General features: G+C 49.2%; 1 protein-coding gene across 2 annotated transcripts in view; it reads left to right on the plus strand.

Moving 5' to 3' along the window:
- The first annotated feature begins 3593 nt into the window (after positions 1–3593).
- Positions 3594–17787, plus strand: part of LOC142582962 (uncharacterized) — a 47744-nt gene continuing 33550 nt past the window's right edge. The window contains exon 1 of one of the 2 annotated variants that reach the window (XM_075693130.1): positions 3594–3829. In XM_075693130.1, the coding sequence (XP_075549245.1) occupies positions 3775–3829 (55 nt within the window). In that variant the 5' untranslated portion in view covers positions 3594–3774. The remainder of the gene's footprint in view (positions 3830–17787) is intronic. The other variant, XM_075693129.1, reaches the window with a different exon arrangement.

Here is a 17787-nt window from a genome sequence, read left to right on the forward strand (position 1 = left end):
ATAGTTGGTGCATATTTGTTTGCATAACTGTTTGCGCGAAAAAAAATCCAACCACACAAGGACACACTGACAGGGCGAGTGAAAGCATGCTGCTCGTCCTGTCAATGTATCCATGTGTTGTTGCGTGTTTTTTCTTTGCGCAGGCAATTATGCTAACAAATATGACAACATGCTGCGTGCCTCCACCGGTTTCAGGCTGTCTTTCTTTTTTTCCTAGGTATCATAAAAGGAGCACTTATCAACGGGATTTGTAGAGTCACCGTTTCTTTTTTGTTCTTTTCCTCATTGTAGGATTCTTATTGCGTATAAATGTGACCAAAGGCGGAGGTGGCGTAGCGTTCATTAATAACGCATTACACGCGCCTCCCACGGTTCTCGCGACGCTGAGAGAGCAGCTGCTCGTTCGCGCAACTCGCTCGTTAATTCCTCGGCGGCCCCCGCATCCCGGAAGCCATCGGCTGCTGCCGTTTGAGCAAGAAGTGGTATTCCCCGGAGGCGGATGAATGCGAGCGATTGAAGCTAGCAATCTTATGAGAATTTAAGAAATGCCCACAGTCCCGGCTTCCGCGCGGAAATTTATGCTATATATACTGTGTATATATGTATATAGCCTACACGAAGAGCTTAATCTACTGGGCGAAGGCGTTGTTTCTACTTGTTACGTGTGCTATGTTATGTGTTATGTGTGCCCGCGATCCGAAATGACACTGAGAGAATCAGCTGAAGTAGTGTACAAATGGATTAGCCAAATGCGCGATCGAACGTTTTTACGCATGTTTCCCGACCTTCAACAAGATGTGCGCGCTGGGGGTGGCGTCCGCGGGGAATGATATCGGCGATCCATTAATCCCAGAACGATGAACAGATGGGTTGGTCGGTGTATACACGCAGCATCGCCAAGAAGAGCGCTCAGGATGGAGACGCAGCTTATAAACACCCACAAACGCGGCGCTCTGTTTGTATACGTATACAGCTTTGTTTCGCCGTCCTGAGCGTTGTTTTCCTGTACTCTGTTTGATTCACAACCTTCGCAGCACTGTTGGCAATAACCCGGAGATACGAGGATCGAGTTAACAAGCAGCGTCCCTCTATGGTCCGCACATACGGCGGCCGAAACGACTTCAGTGCAGGCCCACAAGCGTATAAACAGTACTTTGTAAATATACCTGTTCGTGTGTGACTGTACGTGCTGTTTTTATGCTTATGTTATCGCAGTGTACATCATAATTATCACTCATCACTTGGAGCAGTATAGCATGCGATCGATCGGAATAACATCTCCGCCATATAATGAATGCTTCTCTCTGTATCAATAGTACAAAGCTTTTGGGCTCTGAGTGGTGACGTCACCGGAGTGGACCGACAGGCGATATAACCCAATGGGTGCTGCAATAATCGAGCGGCGCCGCTTATCGTGCTCTTTCACGCGTTTTTATTTTTTTCACGCTGTCATACCATGGGAAGTTTGCTCTATACATGGTCTTCTGAGACGTTGCGCCTCCAAGCACTCAGGTGCTGAAGCCGTGGCCGGCCGCACGGTAAGTTCGCGCGTCGTTTTAGTTAGTTCCAGCTCGCTGCTTCAGCTGTTCCATGATCACACCTTCAACTTCCCTTCCTTATACACTGTACCAAACGCTGATAGGATGATGATTCGCTTCTCGCATCTGTTGCGAATGAGCCAATCACTTGGTGCTCCTGTGAGTTCCCTGCAGCGACGAGAGCAATTATGTGGTCTTCAATGTGTCACTGCAGAAGTGGTGTACAGGGGTGCAGAACCGCTGCCGGAAATTTAATGCTCCTCACTTCCTTCACCTGCGGCCTCCTCTCCTTCGAGTTCTAGCTATTCCGATTTCGAGCCGCCGGAGATCGGCGGATATCTCAAGTCTTTACACTTTGTGTCGGAAGACAAAGACAACGCGTTCTGTGTGTGCTGCTGTCTTATTTTCAATCTGTTTATTTCATCGTGTGAGTGCTTACAATGTGTTCAGCCCATCTACTGTACATACAATTATGTTACAAGCATTAAGTTTATACGTGCTAATCTTACGGACAGCTATTACCACTTCTTTCTCATTGTACCTTCAATTCATCCTCTTCTTCCTGCCTCCCCTAACTGCCGGCGAATCAGTTGCGTCACAACCACTCAGGTCAACAAAGATAACAACATAGCTCGGGTATCCACCTTTAGGTGAGGCAGTTGCGAAGCTTGGAGCTACCTTTATTTTCGGCCTATTACTTTAAGTATTGTTACCTCTACCGTAATTCCGCGTCTGTAGACGAAGGCCTATCCTTTGGCATGTGATCACGATAAAACAAAATTCTAACAAGCCGTTAGCGAGATAGACTAAAGGTGTTGTACTGTGCGCACGAATTACAGTACATTAGTGAACTGCAGACCGCGCGTTCGCGTCGCACTGTTTGTTTTGAACTCATTGTTTTGCGTGCCGTTGTCGTCTGCTTACAGTGTGTAGACGTCTGTGCAGTCCAACCCTGTTCCGCTTTCATTTAAAGTTACTTTCTTAGTCTTGTTTCTGTAGTGCTAGTAGCAGTTGTTGTTGTCGTTTATTTATTTCAATATCTTCAAAGGGCCCGAGAACATTACATTGTTACGTTGCTGTTCTCTATATTTCTTGCAACCATTTTTCTCTTGAGGGAGCAAGAAACATTATGACAGACATGTCCAGCCTGAGGCACATTCCTCCAGCCAGCTACTCTGCATGTTATGGTGCATTTGTATAATTTTTCACTTTGGTATGTCATTTTTCTTTAAGGTCTCAAGGTTTTTCTCTCACCTCTTCGTCTTCCTTGCAGAGTGGCACGTAGGCTAATACTTATACCCCGGCAAACCTCTCTGGTTTTCAATAAAGAGCTCTCTCTCTCTTTTCTAGTCTGCGCTGAGGGAAGAAGAGAGAAAAAGGGGCAAGATTGGTGACGAATAGAACAAAGCGAATAATAATAATAATAATAATAATAATAATAATAATAATAATAATAATAATAATAATAATAATAATAATAATAATAATAATAATAATAATAATAAATCATTATATTGAAAGTGTAATAACGATATATACACGCCCAGGCCTTTAAACTCGGACACAAAAAATGGTGCTTTTGACATTTACCTGCCCAATGGGTGATGGGCTAAAATTAATAACCCAACCCCTCCTCCTTTTTTTCTTCTTTAAATCCAGGCTTATGGGTAGGAACCCATCGCACTATGAAATCATTATTATTGGATGTATGCTTGTTGATTGCATGCTCGCGTACATTGTTTATGCATCGTGTTTCCCTAAGTGATTATGTACGCATGCAATATTCCGAGGCGTCCACTCGAGATCGCCTGAGAACATTCGAGCAACCTTAAAGTTTCGGCGTAGAATCTCGCCTGGTCGGTGCCGTTGGAGGAATGGCGGCTGAAACTGTACCGGCCTCGCGTGTAAGAAGACGAAAACGACGTCATTCGGCACGCAGTGGAACACGCTTTTGGAACCCGCGCGTCGTGTTCTAATTTCCCGTTGGCGTGCTCTCCACCACCATGTGGGGGCGGGGACTCCCACTACCACCGCCACACCGGTTCTCCTCTCGGCGCGCCGCCGCGGCCGCTGTTCGCTGATGGTGGTGCCTGCGCCGCCGCTACAGTAGCGCCTCTGCTGCCCGCGCTGCGCCCAGCGCCGCCTGTGACGTCGTCGCCGCCGCCGCCGCCGTTCAAACTCGGCCGCCCCGGAGGGACCCGCAAAAAAGCTTCGGTGCGCGCTTCGAGTCGCAACCATGGGCGGAGTGGTGTCCAAGGTGTTCGGCCGGGGATACAGGACTAACGAACCAGGTGAGCTGCTCCACGTCTCGCCCGCTCGCTTGCCGCACACAACGGCCGTGGAGCACGTCGTCTGCAAGGCGTGTCGCGAGCCTCCGGAGGAGGTGTACCGCAGCGGATGCAGACTTATCGCGATGGACCTGCGCCACGGCGCGCTTCGAATGCCGGCTGTAGCGGCTTCCGCGACGGTGTTGCGTACCGTATTCTTCTGGTAGCGGGGCTGTCACTTCGCGAAACCGCAGATTATTTTCTGCCTCGACGTGCACTTTGCAGCTGTCCCCTCCGAGCAGACAGCCACCGCCGCAATGCGCGGTGCAAGGCGGCCTTTTGTGCCCGGCCGTGCGCGCTCACATCTGGCGTCGCGTTTGCTTTGCGATGTATTTTTGTAGGCGCGGGGCGACAGGCGGACGTGCCACAGCCTACGCTCAGAGCCGGCGCACCTTTCTCGGTTTTCTTTTTTTCTTTTCTTCGTTTCGGCGCTGCGGCGTGGAACTCGCGCGAAAGGCGGTCGAGCGCGTGTGTGAGAGCGTCGGACGCCGCCTTCTTTTTTCGTGGAGTGTGCATGCATGACTAGCGGCTTTCTGGGGGATGTGCGAACGACGCGTGCCTCTCTTGATCCCCATCCAACTGCGCATTTCGCCGTGCTCGGCTTGCACCGCCGGTGACGTAACCTGCGAAACATCTGTGGCCCGGGGCGCTTGGTTATAAAGAACGGCTGCGTGTGCCCGAACTTCGGCTTCTGCGCGGACGTTCCAACTGTGAACGCATTTTTACTGCCCTTCTACACGCTATGTATGGCGCCGTAAAAAAAAAAATAAAGAAAGAAACACTGCTGCCTTCATTGGCTCTGCGATCCCTGTGTGCCCTTGCCAAAAGGATCGGACCACGTGCAAATCGGGAAGGCCTAACTGGAAAAAAGTGCGCCTCAAACAATGCTTGTCCGAGTTGTCGCCGTTGTTGGTTCCTCGATGTCGTCGTCTTCTCTACAGAAGCGAACCTGCGGTGTTAGCAAGGGCGGGTTGACATTAATGCTGCGGCTTCGGTATCAATCCCGAAAGCTCTGCCGCGATATTGGAACAGACCGGCGGTTTCACATATTTCTTACGACAGCTGGCTTGCAGGTTAACCCTTTACAGCGTCCAAGTGTATGCCCGCTAACTTTTGGCACGCGTTCTAGTTAAAAAGGTCGTTGGTTGCTATCCAAGAGGGGAAACATCGCAGCCGGCCAGCGGTCTTACTCATCTCTATAGGGCGGGTTTAATATACCATGTGAATGTTTTTTTAAATCCTCGTAAGCATTCCGTCGCCGTTGTCTACGACAAAAGTTAAACAGGTGTGAGACCGGTTTAGAATGGTGCAAGAATACGGACTGATTGGTGACGTGTACGGCTTCACATGGGGGACCTCGGTCTTCCTTCCATCGCTTCACGCCGGCAGACGTTGCAGGCCGCTACGCGAATCAGCCTACAGTATACATTCCAGAAACGACCATGATATAAAGCGCTAACCCGTACACGATTAAGCGGCTATTTCATGTCTATCTATACCGTTTCCATGTGAATTCTCTCTCTCTCTCTCTCTCTCTCTCTCTCTCTCTCTCTCTCTCTCTCTCTCTGCTTTTTGTTTGCTTCATGGTCTGGGTCACTTGGCGCTTGCCCGTTCCTCTGTCCTCTCAACACGGTTGTTCACCATCCCTCGCTCAACAAGGTCGTTACGCGGTGATATATGGTGCATTACACCGTTACCCCCTAAGAAAAAGCAACAGGTCGGTCAGGCATAGGTCTCGGGATTTGCTTTGGCCTTCGACCGGTTGGTTCTCGCGCCTGGCCCCGAATCTCGGCGCGCAGGTCCGTTGTTCTTCTTCGGCGTTTGATTCCCAACCAAGTGTATGTATACGCCAACTTCCACAGCCCATGCCGATCGAACCTGCGGGCAGGTCAGCAGCACAGCAGCGGCGGCTCACCCCCTGCGCTGTCGTTTACCACTCTTCTTCGTTCCACACCACCTTTCTTTTTTTCTTCTAGTTTGGCTAGTGTGTATTTCTTTCTTTTTTTTCTTCTGTTCTTTTTTTTTCTTTTTCTTAGTCGGTCTCTGCGCGGAGCGCATGCGCGCACGTTCGTTTCAGACGACTCATTGGCGCGGCGCCATTGTTAAAAGCCGCGGCCTCGAGTGAAAGAGGGCAGACGTTACGTGGACGCGCCTGCATGGGTCGTCGCTCCCAGGGAATGCAACTCTTGCTGTTCGCCGCGCGAGAGTTGCACTACTCCCGGAGCCTTAATGGTTTGTGAATGGACGGTACTGCACGCGTATACCCCCGAGCCTGCTCCTAAAGACGATGAAGAGGTGCCCGTGCTTGGGGAGCTCAGCCTCTTCCCGTTTAAGTTGTTGTACTTTTATTTTTCGCATTGCCAACCCCGAACCGCATCAAAGGCAGATTCCTAAACGTGGCATAGAAGCGCCCGAGACGCACACAGGTAGAGGCGGCCTCTGGCCGAGGCCCCTTCGTGCGTGACGTCACTATGACAGCAAGTTGAAGCCACTTAACGGTCGCTCCATTGTGATATATATATATATTTTTGCAATGCTTTGTCGTTGCACTTGCAATCAGTTCTCTGCCTATAGGCGACGATGTGACATTAGCATTGGTTCGAAATGTTATTTTACCTTTTTTTTCTCTCTCTCTGGTATTTTGTTTATTCCTTATTTGTGTAAAAATTGCGGGCGTCAGGCGATGACTTGCGATTCTACGCCGTCTAATTGTCTCGGTGTTCATGACTTGGCACGACTGGAAACCACGGCCCCGCATTCACAAAGGAATTCGCAAGCTTGAGCGGTTCGTCAAAGCAGCTGCACCAGCCTATAGTGATGCAGACCTTAATTAACATTAAGGTCTGTATTAAGGTTGTATCCGATGGTGGCCGGCCAATTACAAAGAATTCTCGCGGACGAAAAAACCTCGATCGTGAATTCGGCTCCAGTTTTGTGAGATCGGGGCCATGTCTTCTCCTCCTGCACAGTGATTTATCGTGAGAGAAAATGGGGGATGGGCTTCATTGCCCCTCGTGCACATCACCGAGTCTTTGAGCCGAGCCCTAGCTTACAGTCGAGTAGTTCGTGGACACATCCTGCTGCTTCTCGTTTCATGCACTGAAGGAATAAGGAGAGACTAAATTTATCGTCCCGGGTGGCCCACTTTGACAAGGTACTTGGGCTCGGCGAGCTCCGAGGAGGGAATGATGGTTTGAGAGTTTGGCAGTTAAATTACTCGCGTGGGGGGCTCTGGCGAATCCGTAATTTATCCAGCATGAGTGTCGATTCGTGATCGCAGCACTTCGACGGTGATACACATTCCTGTTTTGAGAGATGTGTACGGATTTTATACATAGCGTGCCACTGTTTTTCACGGGTCTTCACTTCACTTCACTTTATTACCTTAAAAAACGCATTGGCGGGGTATTACATAAGGGGTGGTTAGTTAAATAAACATTAGCAACAGGCGTTCATTTTGAGGTATGGGTGACAACAGCTTCGGTAAAGGCAGACGGGCTTGTGATGGCTGCGATTGCGTGTGGAAGGCCGTTCCAGTCCCTTGATGCTCGAATAAAAAATGATGCTTGAAAAGTAGTGGTCCGGGCACGTGCACATAAATAAATATGTTTCAGCCTAGCAGCCGTCGCGATTGCAGTACGCCAAGGACTTTGCCCTGTCCGGCAATCATCCTTTCCTGAGGTTCTCGGTTTTGAGATATTCCGCAATATTGCCTGTACACATCTTTATAGACTAACCTCGTTCCATCTGGTCACCAGAGTCGATCATGATTGCTTCTTTCCTGATACATTGTCCTTCCAATTGCGTATCTTGGCCTTCTCAGTCTTCCGTACTTGAAATTTTGCTGTGGTGCACCAGCGACGTTGTGGCTATTCTTGGGATGTGATCGTTCGACCTTTCCTTCACACTCCAAAGATCTATCTCAGCATCTTCACATCAGCCAATTTCATCATCTGAATGTTTGAATTCACTTCGCTGGAATCGCATCAGTCCCTGTACATCACTGCTCTTGTTCGTGGCTAGCACTCACTATTTCCCTACAACTCATCCGTTTTCTTGTCGCATGCGCGAAACGTTCTGAAATATTATTCATTGTATTCCGTCCTTCCTGTTGTACGCTGGTTACCTACTTTACCACGCTGCTTTTATCCATCGTAAAGAACTCACCCATGTTAAATGCAGTTCTGTTGTCCTGTTCTTCTGTCACCACGCACTTTCTATAACACCACTGACGAGCAATTGGAATTCGTGAAGCTTTTCTTTCGTAAAACGACTTCTCCTTGACCAGCCGCCTTGGATAATATTATGCCCGATATCACTAATTGCGAAGAGCTCCAGTTCTTACAAAGCTCCCTTTTGTACGAACAACGCTGCCAATTCTTCCCCAGGGCATGTTTCTTAAGCCAGTGCATAGTTCGTAAGAACAAGCACCAGTGAATAGTGGCGGTAAATTTATCATTAGCGAAAGGCACCGGGAAATTACGAACAGATTCTATGCATCTGCAAACAGCTACGTCGTTGCCACTTCGGTGCCATATTCAAGATTTTTTCGTTGGTGAGAGCTGGTGCTTCATTGACTGGCGCCACTTCTATAACCGAGCAGGGTATACCTTTTGATCGAGCCGTACGTTGCTTCACGTATACGAGTTTCGTAATCTCGTTTAGACAGTTACTGCGCTTTCAATCTTTACAAGAATCTCTCTCTCTCTCTCTCTCTCTCTCTCTCTCTCTCTCTCTCTCTCTCTCTCTCTCTCTCTCTCTCTCTCTCTCTCTCTCTCTCTCCGCTATAGCAGCGTTACCGGCGCGAGCAGTGACGAAAAGTCTACCGGGAAACGGCTTCCGTGCGAAAGTGTTGTGACGATCGGCCTTACAGGCAAACGCTGCGCTCGTGCTTGCACTGCATGCACCGAGCCGTGTACAGCACCGTGGATGCCTCGCTCCGGCACGCTTGCTCCGCGTATGCGCCCACGCGGAACCAACGGCCGTCATTGGCGTCTCGCGTGGGCTCGTCTCATTGCACAGTGGGACACCGAGCGAGGCGCGTACATACGCATTCGCTGTCTCACTAAATGTGTACAGTGTTGCAGAAGCTAAAGAGCCGGGATCGCGACACGGGTTGGTGAGGACCGCTTGTTTGCTACGGGCAGACTGCGCTGAAGCTTTCCAGAGTTCCCTGCAACGCCAACACGCGCGCGGCCCGGCGAGTGGTGGAAGCGAAACGGGAGGGATGCGATAAACATTCGCCGTGACACCTCCGATCGCTTATCACTAGACAAGAGTGTCCGAGATGTGAAAATGTGTTAGTGTTCATGCTCTGCGTATGATTGGACGTATTTTGCGATCGATATCAGGGGTCCAATTCACGAAGTTTTTCGTTCGCAGAGGCACGACGGAAGTTCACGAGAACATGATACCGTCCTCTTTACAAATTTATTCGTGATTTGTCCGTGTGCTGGACAGTCACGATAACTGAAAACGCGATAGCATAAGGTACAGTTGACTTACCGTAAATCATCGTTACCTGCCGAACACGCGAATTATTTTCAGGGGCCGGAACAATGTGACCGTTCTGTTCCAATTCTATTCGCTTTCACCCATCATAAGTAAAACGAGCGAAACACGGCATATAATCGCCCTTAGCATAATCGGCCAGCCCTGGACTGGAGCGAGGTACAATGCGTGATACCGCTTGACCGAAGGCAAAGATAATTATAAGTTTGCCTGTGCAAACCCGTGTATCTGTTTCCCTTGAAGTAGCTTTCTCTTGAGCGAAAAGTGGAAGAAAGCCTGAAGGGATATGTGTAGCTGGTTTTGAAGAGTGAGCCGGTCAGTCTTAGATGTGAGATATAGGGCTGGATGGAGTACAAAGTGTTGAGTGGACTGATGCGCATGAAGCTCTTTATAGTAAATTTGATAGAGCAACGGTGTTATTCCCAGCTAGCCAACTGACTGATGTTGACAGCTTCAGCGACACTGCACGGTACAACGGCGAGACCAAGCGCGCATGTCGCGCTGCACGGCAGCCGCTCGTAATCACGGCGGTGTGTCCTTGCCCGCGCAGGCTATACAGTCACGGACGACGAGGACGCGCGCTCTGTATCAACATAACCCGACCATGTGGCCGTGCCCCCGACCATCCCTCTTTCCCTTGCCTTATCTGCAGCACAGTGCGCGTTCGCGCTTGTATAGACGTCGGGTGAAAAGTCTGTCGTTTACTTTTTCGCAGGGCCAAGAAGTCGCACTACTCAGGCTGGCGTAGCTGTTAAGCAGTGCGAAAGAGCCGGAGGCAATAGAAGCACGTGCGCAAGTTGCTGAAAGCGCTAAACTTACTGTTTGTATAGCTTCCAGTTCTGTCCCGTGGAAACTGAGTGGCGTTGACAAAGGCACAATTACACAAGTTACAACTATAAGCCAAGCACAAGCCTTGATCACATAAGCGTGCCTGCAAATTTCGCCCTGACATTTCACCGCCTGAGCGGTGCGCCGAAGGTACAGAAATTTGTTGATCCTTAAATTGTATGAGATTCCTGGTTAGCCGAAACTGTTCCATAAATATTGTGGGAATGTCTTTAAAGGAATTCTTAAAGAACGCTGCATTCGTCCTTCAACATTAACTCGTATTCCAGCCAGACAAGTTGCCGCTGACCATCTATTTCACACGTCGTTGTGTATGCTTTCGAAAAATATAGAGCGAGGAGATCATCGGCATTCATGTCGCTGGAAGGTTCGTTACGAGTGCACTGAAAGATATACGTTATAAAGGAGAGAGGGAGATGAACGAAGCCGGCTGTTGGTGCTGTTGGCACAGACAGGAACTCTGGGCATAAATATCGCGACTCAAGCTGCGGCCCCATCAGCGGCGTGCTCGCGCCTATGCGCGTGAATTATGAGCGACTTCTGTGCTCCACTGCTCTCGACATCTTTTGAGTTGAGTGACCGTTGCACGCGAACGTTATTTCTTTGATCTCTATCGGACATGCATCCTGTGAGACGCATCTGTTTGTCGCGAGACCTTCCTCAGTGCACGTTGTTAAAAGTGCGCGCATGCGTGTTTGTGTATGTGTGTGCACGCGTCTTGAAGTCAGCGGGAGATCTTTCCTCCTCTGCTCCTTCCCTCCCTTTCCTCACGGAAATTTACAGGGGTGGGAGCGGCCCTCTCAAATGCAAAGATTAGACGTTTCTAGCGAGTGAAATGAGATAATGCAAGGGACGATGGATTATGCACCGATTGCCTGTATGCCTAACCACTGGCTAATTTGGCGTATATTTATATTAGCTAATTTGTTATTCCGTTTGCGCACATTCACGCACGCACGCACGCACGCACGCACGCACGCACGCACACACGCACGCGCGCGCGCACACACACACACACACACACACACACACACACACACACACACACACACACACACACACACACACACACACACACACACACACACACACACACACACACACACACGATCCCCTACACACCCTCACTCCCCCTCATGCAAGGTGGCCATAATTAGAGGAAGGTCGAGTTCGGAATCTCCCATCTAAATAAATGGAAATTAAGAAATCGGTATTCTCGACAATCATTACAGCGATTTTGACGGGATTTATTCCACTAAAGAAAAGCTGAAAATCTAGTGAGTGTGGAAAGCAGACTTCCTAGGCCGACAATCTGTTCATAAAATTTTCTGAAAATTGCGAATTTTTTTACCCGCTCTGCGATATAGCTCTGATTTGTGAATAGGAATTTCGCACTACCCTTGTAAACATAGTAAAAATTTCACGTAAGTTGAAAATTTAATATCAGATTTTTTTTTCCCGCTTGAGATGCTCTAACAGATGTAGTGTACAGAACTGTGATATCTGCTTTGGGTGGAGAGCTACATATACGTAAGATTCGTACTTCTATGTTTTTTTTTTTAGAACACCAGTTTTCGGAAATCTTGGAAGGGAGCGGGGAACAGTCTCGGGCCCCAAATCAGGATTTTGCTTGATAGAGTCACTAGAACTTTAACTTTTACTATGAAATGCAGCAAATTTCATTCAAATCGGTCCAGCGGTTGTCTCGTAAAAGCATTTATGCGTTTTGCGTGTATTTGAATATATAGGGAAATGCTCGAGGTTCCTCTAAACAGTGTGTGCGTGTTTGTGTGGGCGTGCATCCGAACGGGCGTACATACGCTCTCGTATGCACAAGTTGTAATAGTCGCCCTACGGGCTTGCAATTATCCGGTTTTGCTTTTTTCCATCGCCGCGTTCGAAACACCGGTGTAGAACCGACCACGTGCTCAGCTAGCGTCCGGCGTGCTCACGTGACCAGAAACTGACAGGGGCTCATTAATGCCAGAATCGTTGCCATGGAGGCTGCCTGCATGCGCGCTGCTGCGCAACGAATCGTGCATATACCTGCTGCACGCTCTGCAGCCGCGGTCGCTTCACCTTCCAATTATAAGAGACTCGCCCGCGAGCTTGGCCCTCGGCTGACGCGAGAAGACGGAGCACCGAGCCTGGGCCTGCATGCCCGCTCCCGTGCTCAGCCGGCGAACTACAATATCTCGTCTCTAGCTCCTGAGCGCCCGACGTGACGGTTCCCGCGTCGCGCGTCTGCTCACGGCCTTCCCGTCTACGTAATGATGTAAGGCCGCCTATTACCGTATGAACGCGATCTTAAGAAGAGCCTTTTCTTGTTTCGTCTTAGCTTGCGAGCCACTTTTGATAGGACGGTAGTTTTCACTTTCACGAACCTCCTTTCTCGTTCCATCACCAATACTCGCAGCAGGGTGAACGCTGTATAGTACGAATACACTGCAGGGATACACGTATAGGCTTGTTACTTTCGAAAAACAAAAAGGAAAGAACGGAGGAGGAAGGAGCAAATGGCGACTGACCGCGTCTTAACTATCCGCATTTAAGGGAATCCGACAATAGAGAGCTTTAGATTATGAAGCGCAAAAGCGCATGTGCTGTGCTTGCATAAGGAAGCCAATTTAAATCCCAGCAAAACACAACCAGAATTTGGGTTCTTGTGTGTGCACGGCTGCCTGCGTCCCATATTCTAATCCTCTCTCTATAGTAGCGTATCGCGTGTATTGTCGCATCACAGTAACACCAGGGTCCTTCAGTACTTTTCATCGGTAATACTGTGCGACAACGTTTACGTGTCGCGCGTCCCCTTTCGTCCTAAACAAGCCGGAACCCCATTTCCAGCGAGTGCGTTCCGATCTTGAGTGGAGGAGAGCACACGTTGCAGGCAGCGGTCTCACCTTTCCTCTTTCCCTCGATGCGATACGCCAGTGTTTGCATGCGAAACGATCTCTCGGTGTACTCTATCCTGGCGCATTAATGCGATTCGCCCTCCTAACGTAACGCATTGCCGCCGTTTACACCGCGGCCTATCACCGTGCGCCGTCCCATCCCGGAAGCCGTGGTTTGCTTGGGTGCGATGCGCCACCGTCACATATGCATGTAAACGGCTAATGGGGTTGACCTCGAGGCTGAAACCTTTATAGCGGCCCGAAGAGAGGAGAGACAGGCAAATGGGGTTCCAGTAAATGACAAGGTTTGTCTGTAAGCTTGGACGCTTGTATTGTAACGAGTGATTTTTGCCCCATAAGGCAACCTTTGATACCGCACTGCGGGTAGCTCTGGATATCGAGTGTTGTATATACGCCCTGGCTTCGGTGAGCGAAGTATTGTATTAAAATGCTCGCCACGGGAAACACATGGGTTAATTGTCGAGGGACGATTAGCTCGAAATGGACAGATCATTACTGACCGCGTCTCTAATTTCGCAATTGCAAACGTGCCCTAACCTAATTAACATAAAGCAATTCGTGAGTCCTTAATTATTAGTTTGCTAAGTGACCACTGCGATTTCTCGTGTCTCATGCGATTTCTCGTGGCAGATTGCACTACATCTCTCCATCTGCCGCAGGTAATTCTAAGATACAAATAATCGCGATTCGCTTCTAATCTCCCTCCCCTATATAGGATGTTGAAGGATTGTGGAAACTGACCGTAATGGGCTCAAAAACAAGTGTTTGCCCTCACAGCGAAACACGACTAAAGACCGTCGAACCACTAAAGAGAAACAATACACCAGTTTAAACTGCTAAGATATTTGGAAACCCTATTTTTGTTAATTTCACGTTAACAGGTTGTTTAGCAGAATAAGAGAAGGAGGTCATGCATATGTTCTTTAAAAGTATGGCGCATAAGAATCACAATGGGCGGTATTCTAAGTGTGACACCACTGATTTCGAGCGACTTTTCTCGTATTTAGACCGTTGTGGCACAATGATAGCTTTCGAGACTTGCTGCGTCCTAATTGGCTCCTATAGAATGTGGCCATAGGCTTGAGCAGGCGCCTTTAAAATCCACGACGTCACAGCTGGCTGGCTGGCTGGCGGGAATTTCAAAGGCGGCGTTGCCTCCCGTCTTTTTGATACTCTAGAAAGGTAATTTATTAATACGGCCCAGCTTTTTCTTTTTATCATTAGTATTCCTCTCTTTATCGTCCCTTCGACGAGCCACGAAGTGGCTAAAACTCGGGTGAATGCGGTATACTCCGCGATGAGGCCACACGCGCACTGCGCCCTGCGTTCCCGAAACCGCGCTCTCTCTCGGAAGTGTCGACACGGGCGCATTCGCGCAGGCCGTGACGTCAAGCGCCTGGCAGCGCACGAGCCCTGGGGCGCGCACCTTTGCCAACGACAGCTTGCGCTAACCCGCTGCACAATTTATAGATCCGATAAATGCGCGACAAAAGAAACAAAAAAATACAGAACGCCTGTTCGGGTTACTAACTGGGAGATGCGGCCGGCAAGGATGCCTGACACCCCTCACCCCCACCCCTGCTAAGTCCGCTGTCATATCGCTTTATTAAAGTCGCCCTAAAGACGCCACCTGGAGAAAAGGTGAAGGCTCGCGCGCGGATATATGACACTCCGCAAGCCACGTGGCAGCATCGATTAAGGACTTTAGCGTCGATGTGCGCAGGCAACGCTCCAACAACGTGGATCGGTGCGATCACGTGACACGCGCGTGCCGGGATCGCTCGCGATTTTTAAAGGAAGGCCGGAATATTGGTGTGGGCCAGTTGGTTCATTACGCGATTGCATATATAGGCCGTACAACGCGCAACCATTGCGGAAATTTAATTACGTACCAACAGTTAGTAAATTCAAAGTAAATCGGAAACGTTTTCTTTCTACACCGTATTTTCGTTTATTTGGCAGGAAGTTGTTGATTATTCCTGGAGGAAATGAATTAATGCCAGACTAGTTTATTTCGTGCCACAACTGAGTGCCGACGCGTCCGTGTGATATGTCACGCATTTCAGAGCATTTTCTCGTGTCTGGGCTATTTAGATGCTAGTATAAAGGTTCTGAGAAATGCCTAGGTTTCGTGTCCGGCTCTTCTGCGATGCAGTGTTGTTGTCCTTTGCCGTTCAGCACTTAAAAAGACATCAGCATAGACACCAGTCAAAATCCGTGGCGAAGTTTGATTTTTGCATCTTTTCAGGTTTGAAAAGTATCCCCTTATCTACGGTAACATACACTGTGGTCGTGTTCGTCTTGCAGAAGCGTAACTTGAAACAACGTGTTAAAGGACACTAAAAGAATAAGTTGGTCTGTATTAGTAAGTTACGCTTATACATTATTAAAAAAGAAAGAAAATGAAAAAGCCAGTTATATGGCTATAGAGGAGGCTTGATCACCTAGAAAAGACGCAATAACGAAATAAACGTGGCGATGGCGTGACATCTTGAAATTTGGCACAGTCTTCTCGGTTCTATTTATTTATTTATTTAGTGGCAAAGATTGCCTACGTTGCAGCCAAGGACTGAACTTAATTGCGAGGACGTTCACTGCGACACAACGGCCCGTAATGTGAGAAAATATTTCGAAACCTATGACGTCATATGGACTTGCTCACGCTGCAGAATTCTGGCTGCGCAAAATTCAAGAAACGAAAAATCGGCCTTCGCAACCTCTTCTAGTAATCAAGCTCTTACCGCGAATTTAATGAAAGTTATAGGCTTTTTTTTTTCAAAGAATATGTTGTCAGTCTTAACAGATTGTGTGTTTCTATTTAGTGTCCCTTTATTAACTTAATTTTTCTTCTTAAAGTATCTATTTAAAAGTTGAGTTCGATGACTAAATCACGCTACACGAACTGCAAATAGGCCAGCCGTTGATGAGCGGAGGTTTGGTACGCCAGGACAAAGAAACTACAGATGGGGTCGTAAACGAGGGGAGGGGGGGGAGGAGGAGGAGAAGGCACTGAAGAAAGGCTCATCGCACATTAGCATACTGGACAGAAAGAAGGCGAGCACAACGTTGACAGACTCGAAAATAGCTGCGCCGCTGTCTTGCAGATTCTGCGCTCGGCGATCACGAAGCTCTCAGGACAAAAGCTGATCATTTATTTAAAGGCGAATACAAAATTTCTGCCGCTTTTATACCGTACTAAATTTTCACGAGGCTACGTGTTGTTAGGTACATGAATTCACGGTCATCTTGGTGTCTCCCTCGGCAATAGTGCGAATTCTAAAGATACATGAGCATGGGCCGCCCGTCTGTTACCATCTAAACCGTGTAAGAATGGATAACTTGACCGTGTATCTATTGAAAATAGGAATACCAGGTATAATTAATATTACTATGCAGATGTGATTCTAAGCTGTCCAACCACTAAAGCCAGACCTAACCTAAGCTTCGGAAAATTAAAATGTCTCCACCTCCTATGAATTTCCGCGCGGCAGCAGTCTGCTCCAGTAACATCTCCTCTGTGTTAATGACGACGAACATTTATCCCGATGTGTCGGAAACGGAGGGGAAAACGTGGAGGCAAAGAATGAAGTTGACTGCTACAGGACAAGTCAATTCGGATCGCTGGGGGAGCCAGGCCTTCGTCGTACACTTAATATAGTTCGACGACGACGACGACGACTTACACTGCAGAAACGTGCAGTGAAATCGGTCCTCGGGGGCTACACCGTAGTTTGCCATCGCGAAGACGTCTGTCTCGGCGGAGCGCGAAGACGTCTCCTCACGCTCTTCAGGACCGAGGGCGCGGGTGTCACGAGGCCGACAAATTGACGGTCGTCCTGCCCACTGGCGCGCGCGTAGGAAGGAACGCGCCTTGCTCCTCCGGCCTCGCACCACGGCACTTCCGATCGGACGCGCTTCCCGCGTCGCGTTGCGGCGTTCCTGTTGCATGCACGCGGCGGCGGCGGCGAACTCTCCCGCGGCGAGCGCATTCTAAACTTAGCCGCCGAAGCCCCGAAGAAAGCTGGGCGCAGGAAGAGAAATCGTCGCCGCCTGCTTGGCACGCGCGCGCGTCGCTCGGCGACCGTCTGGAATAAATGTCGCGAACCCGCCCCGCGAGACGAACCTTCGGTTTTAAGAGCCCGCGCACCCGCCACCCTTGACGAATGATTGGGTCGCCCCAGTAACCGAAGCGCTTGCAGCCAAACTCGTCCGGTCCGTCTGTCGCTCCGCGGCCGCCGTCGCGGCTTCGGGATTTAGCACCGCCGTGTTGTGGGACAGGGCTGCGGAGCGTGACGTCACGAAGATGTGGCGGGGGCACGCACGCACGCGCACACGCACGCATGCACACACACATGCACACACGCATGCACACGCGCACATCTGCTGGAAACTTAAGTGAAGAATTCGGGGAGCGGTTAATTAAAAGCTATATACACTGCTGAATTCGATGTGTACAATCGTCTTTGTTTTCATCCTATGGAGTGTGTAACCTAACGTCTATGCGCCGCAAATGTCACAACTTTAATGTATGCAACGTTTATGTTTGCGCACTACATCTCTTCGCAAGCTGTGCTGAAAGTTATGAACGAAAGTAAAGTTGGATGCTATGTCTAAGGAAGTGACGGATAGAGGCGTACGACAGAGGAGCAC

This window comes from Dermacentor variabilis, chromosome 5 (genome assembly GCF_050947875.1).
Source record: "Dermacentor variabilis isolate Ectoservices chromosome 5, ASM5094787v1, whole genome shotgun sequence".
Lineage (NCBI taxonomy): Eukaryota > Metazoa > Arthropoda > Arachnida > Ixodida > Ixodidae > Dermacentor > Dermacentor variabilis.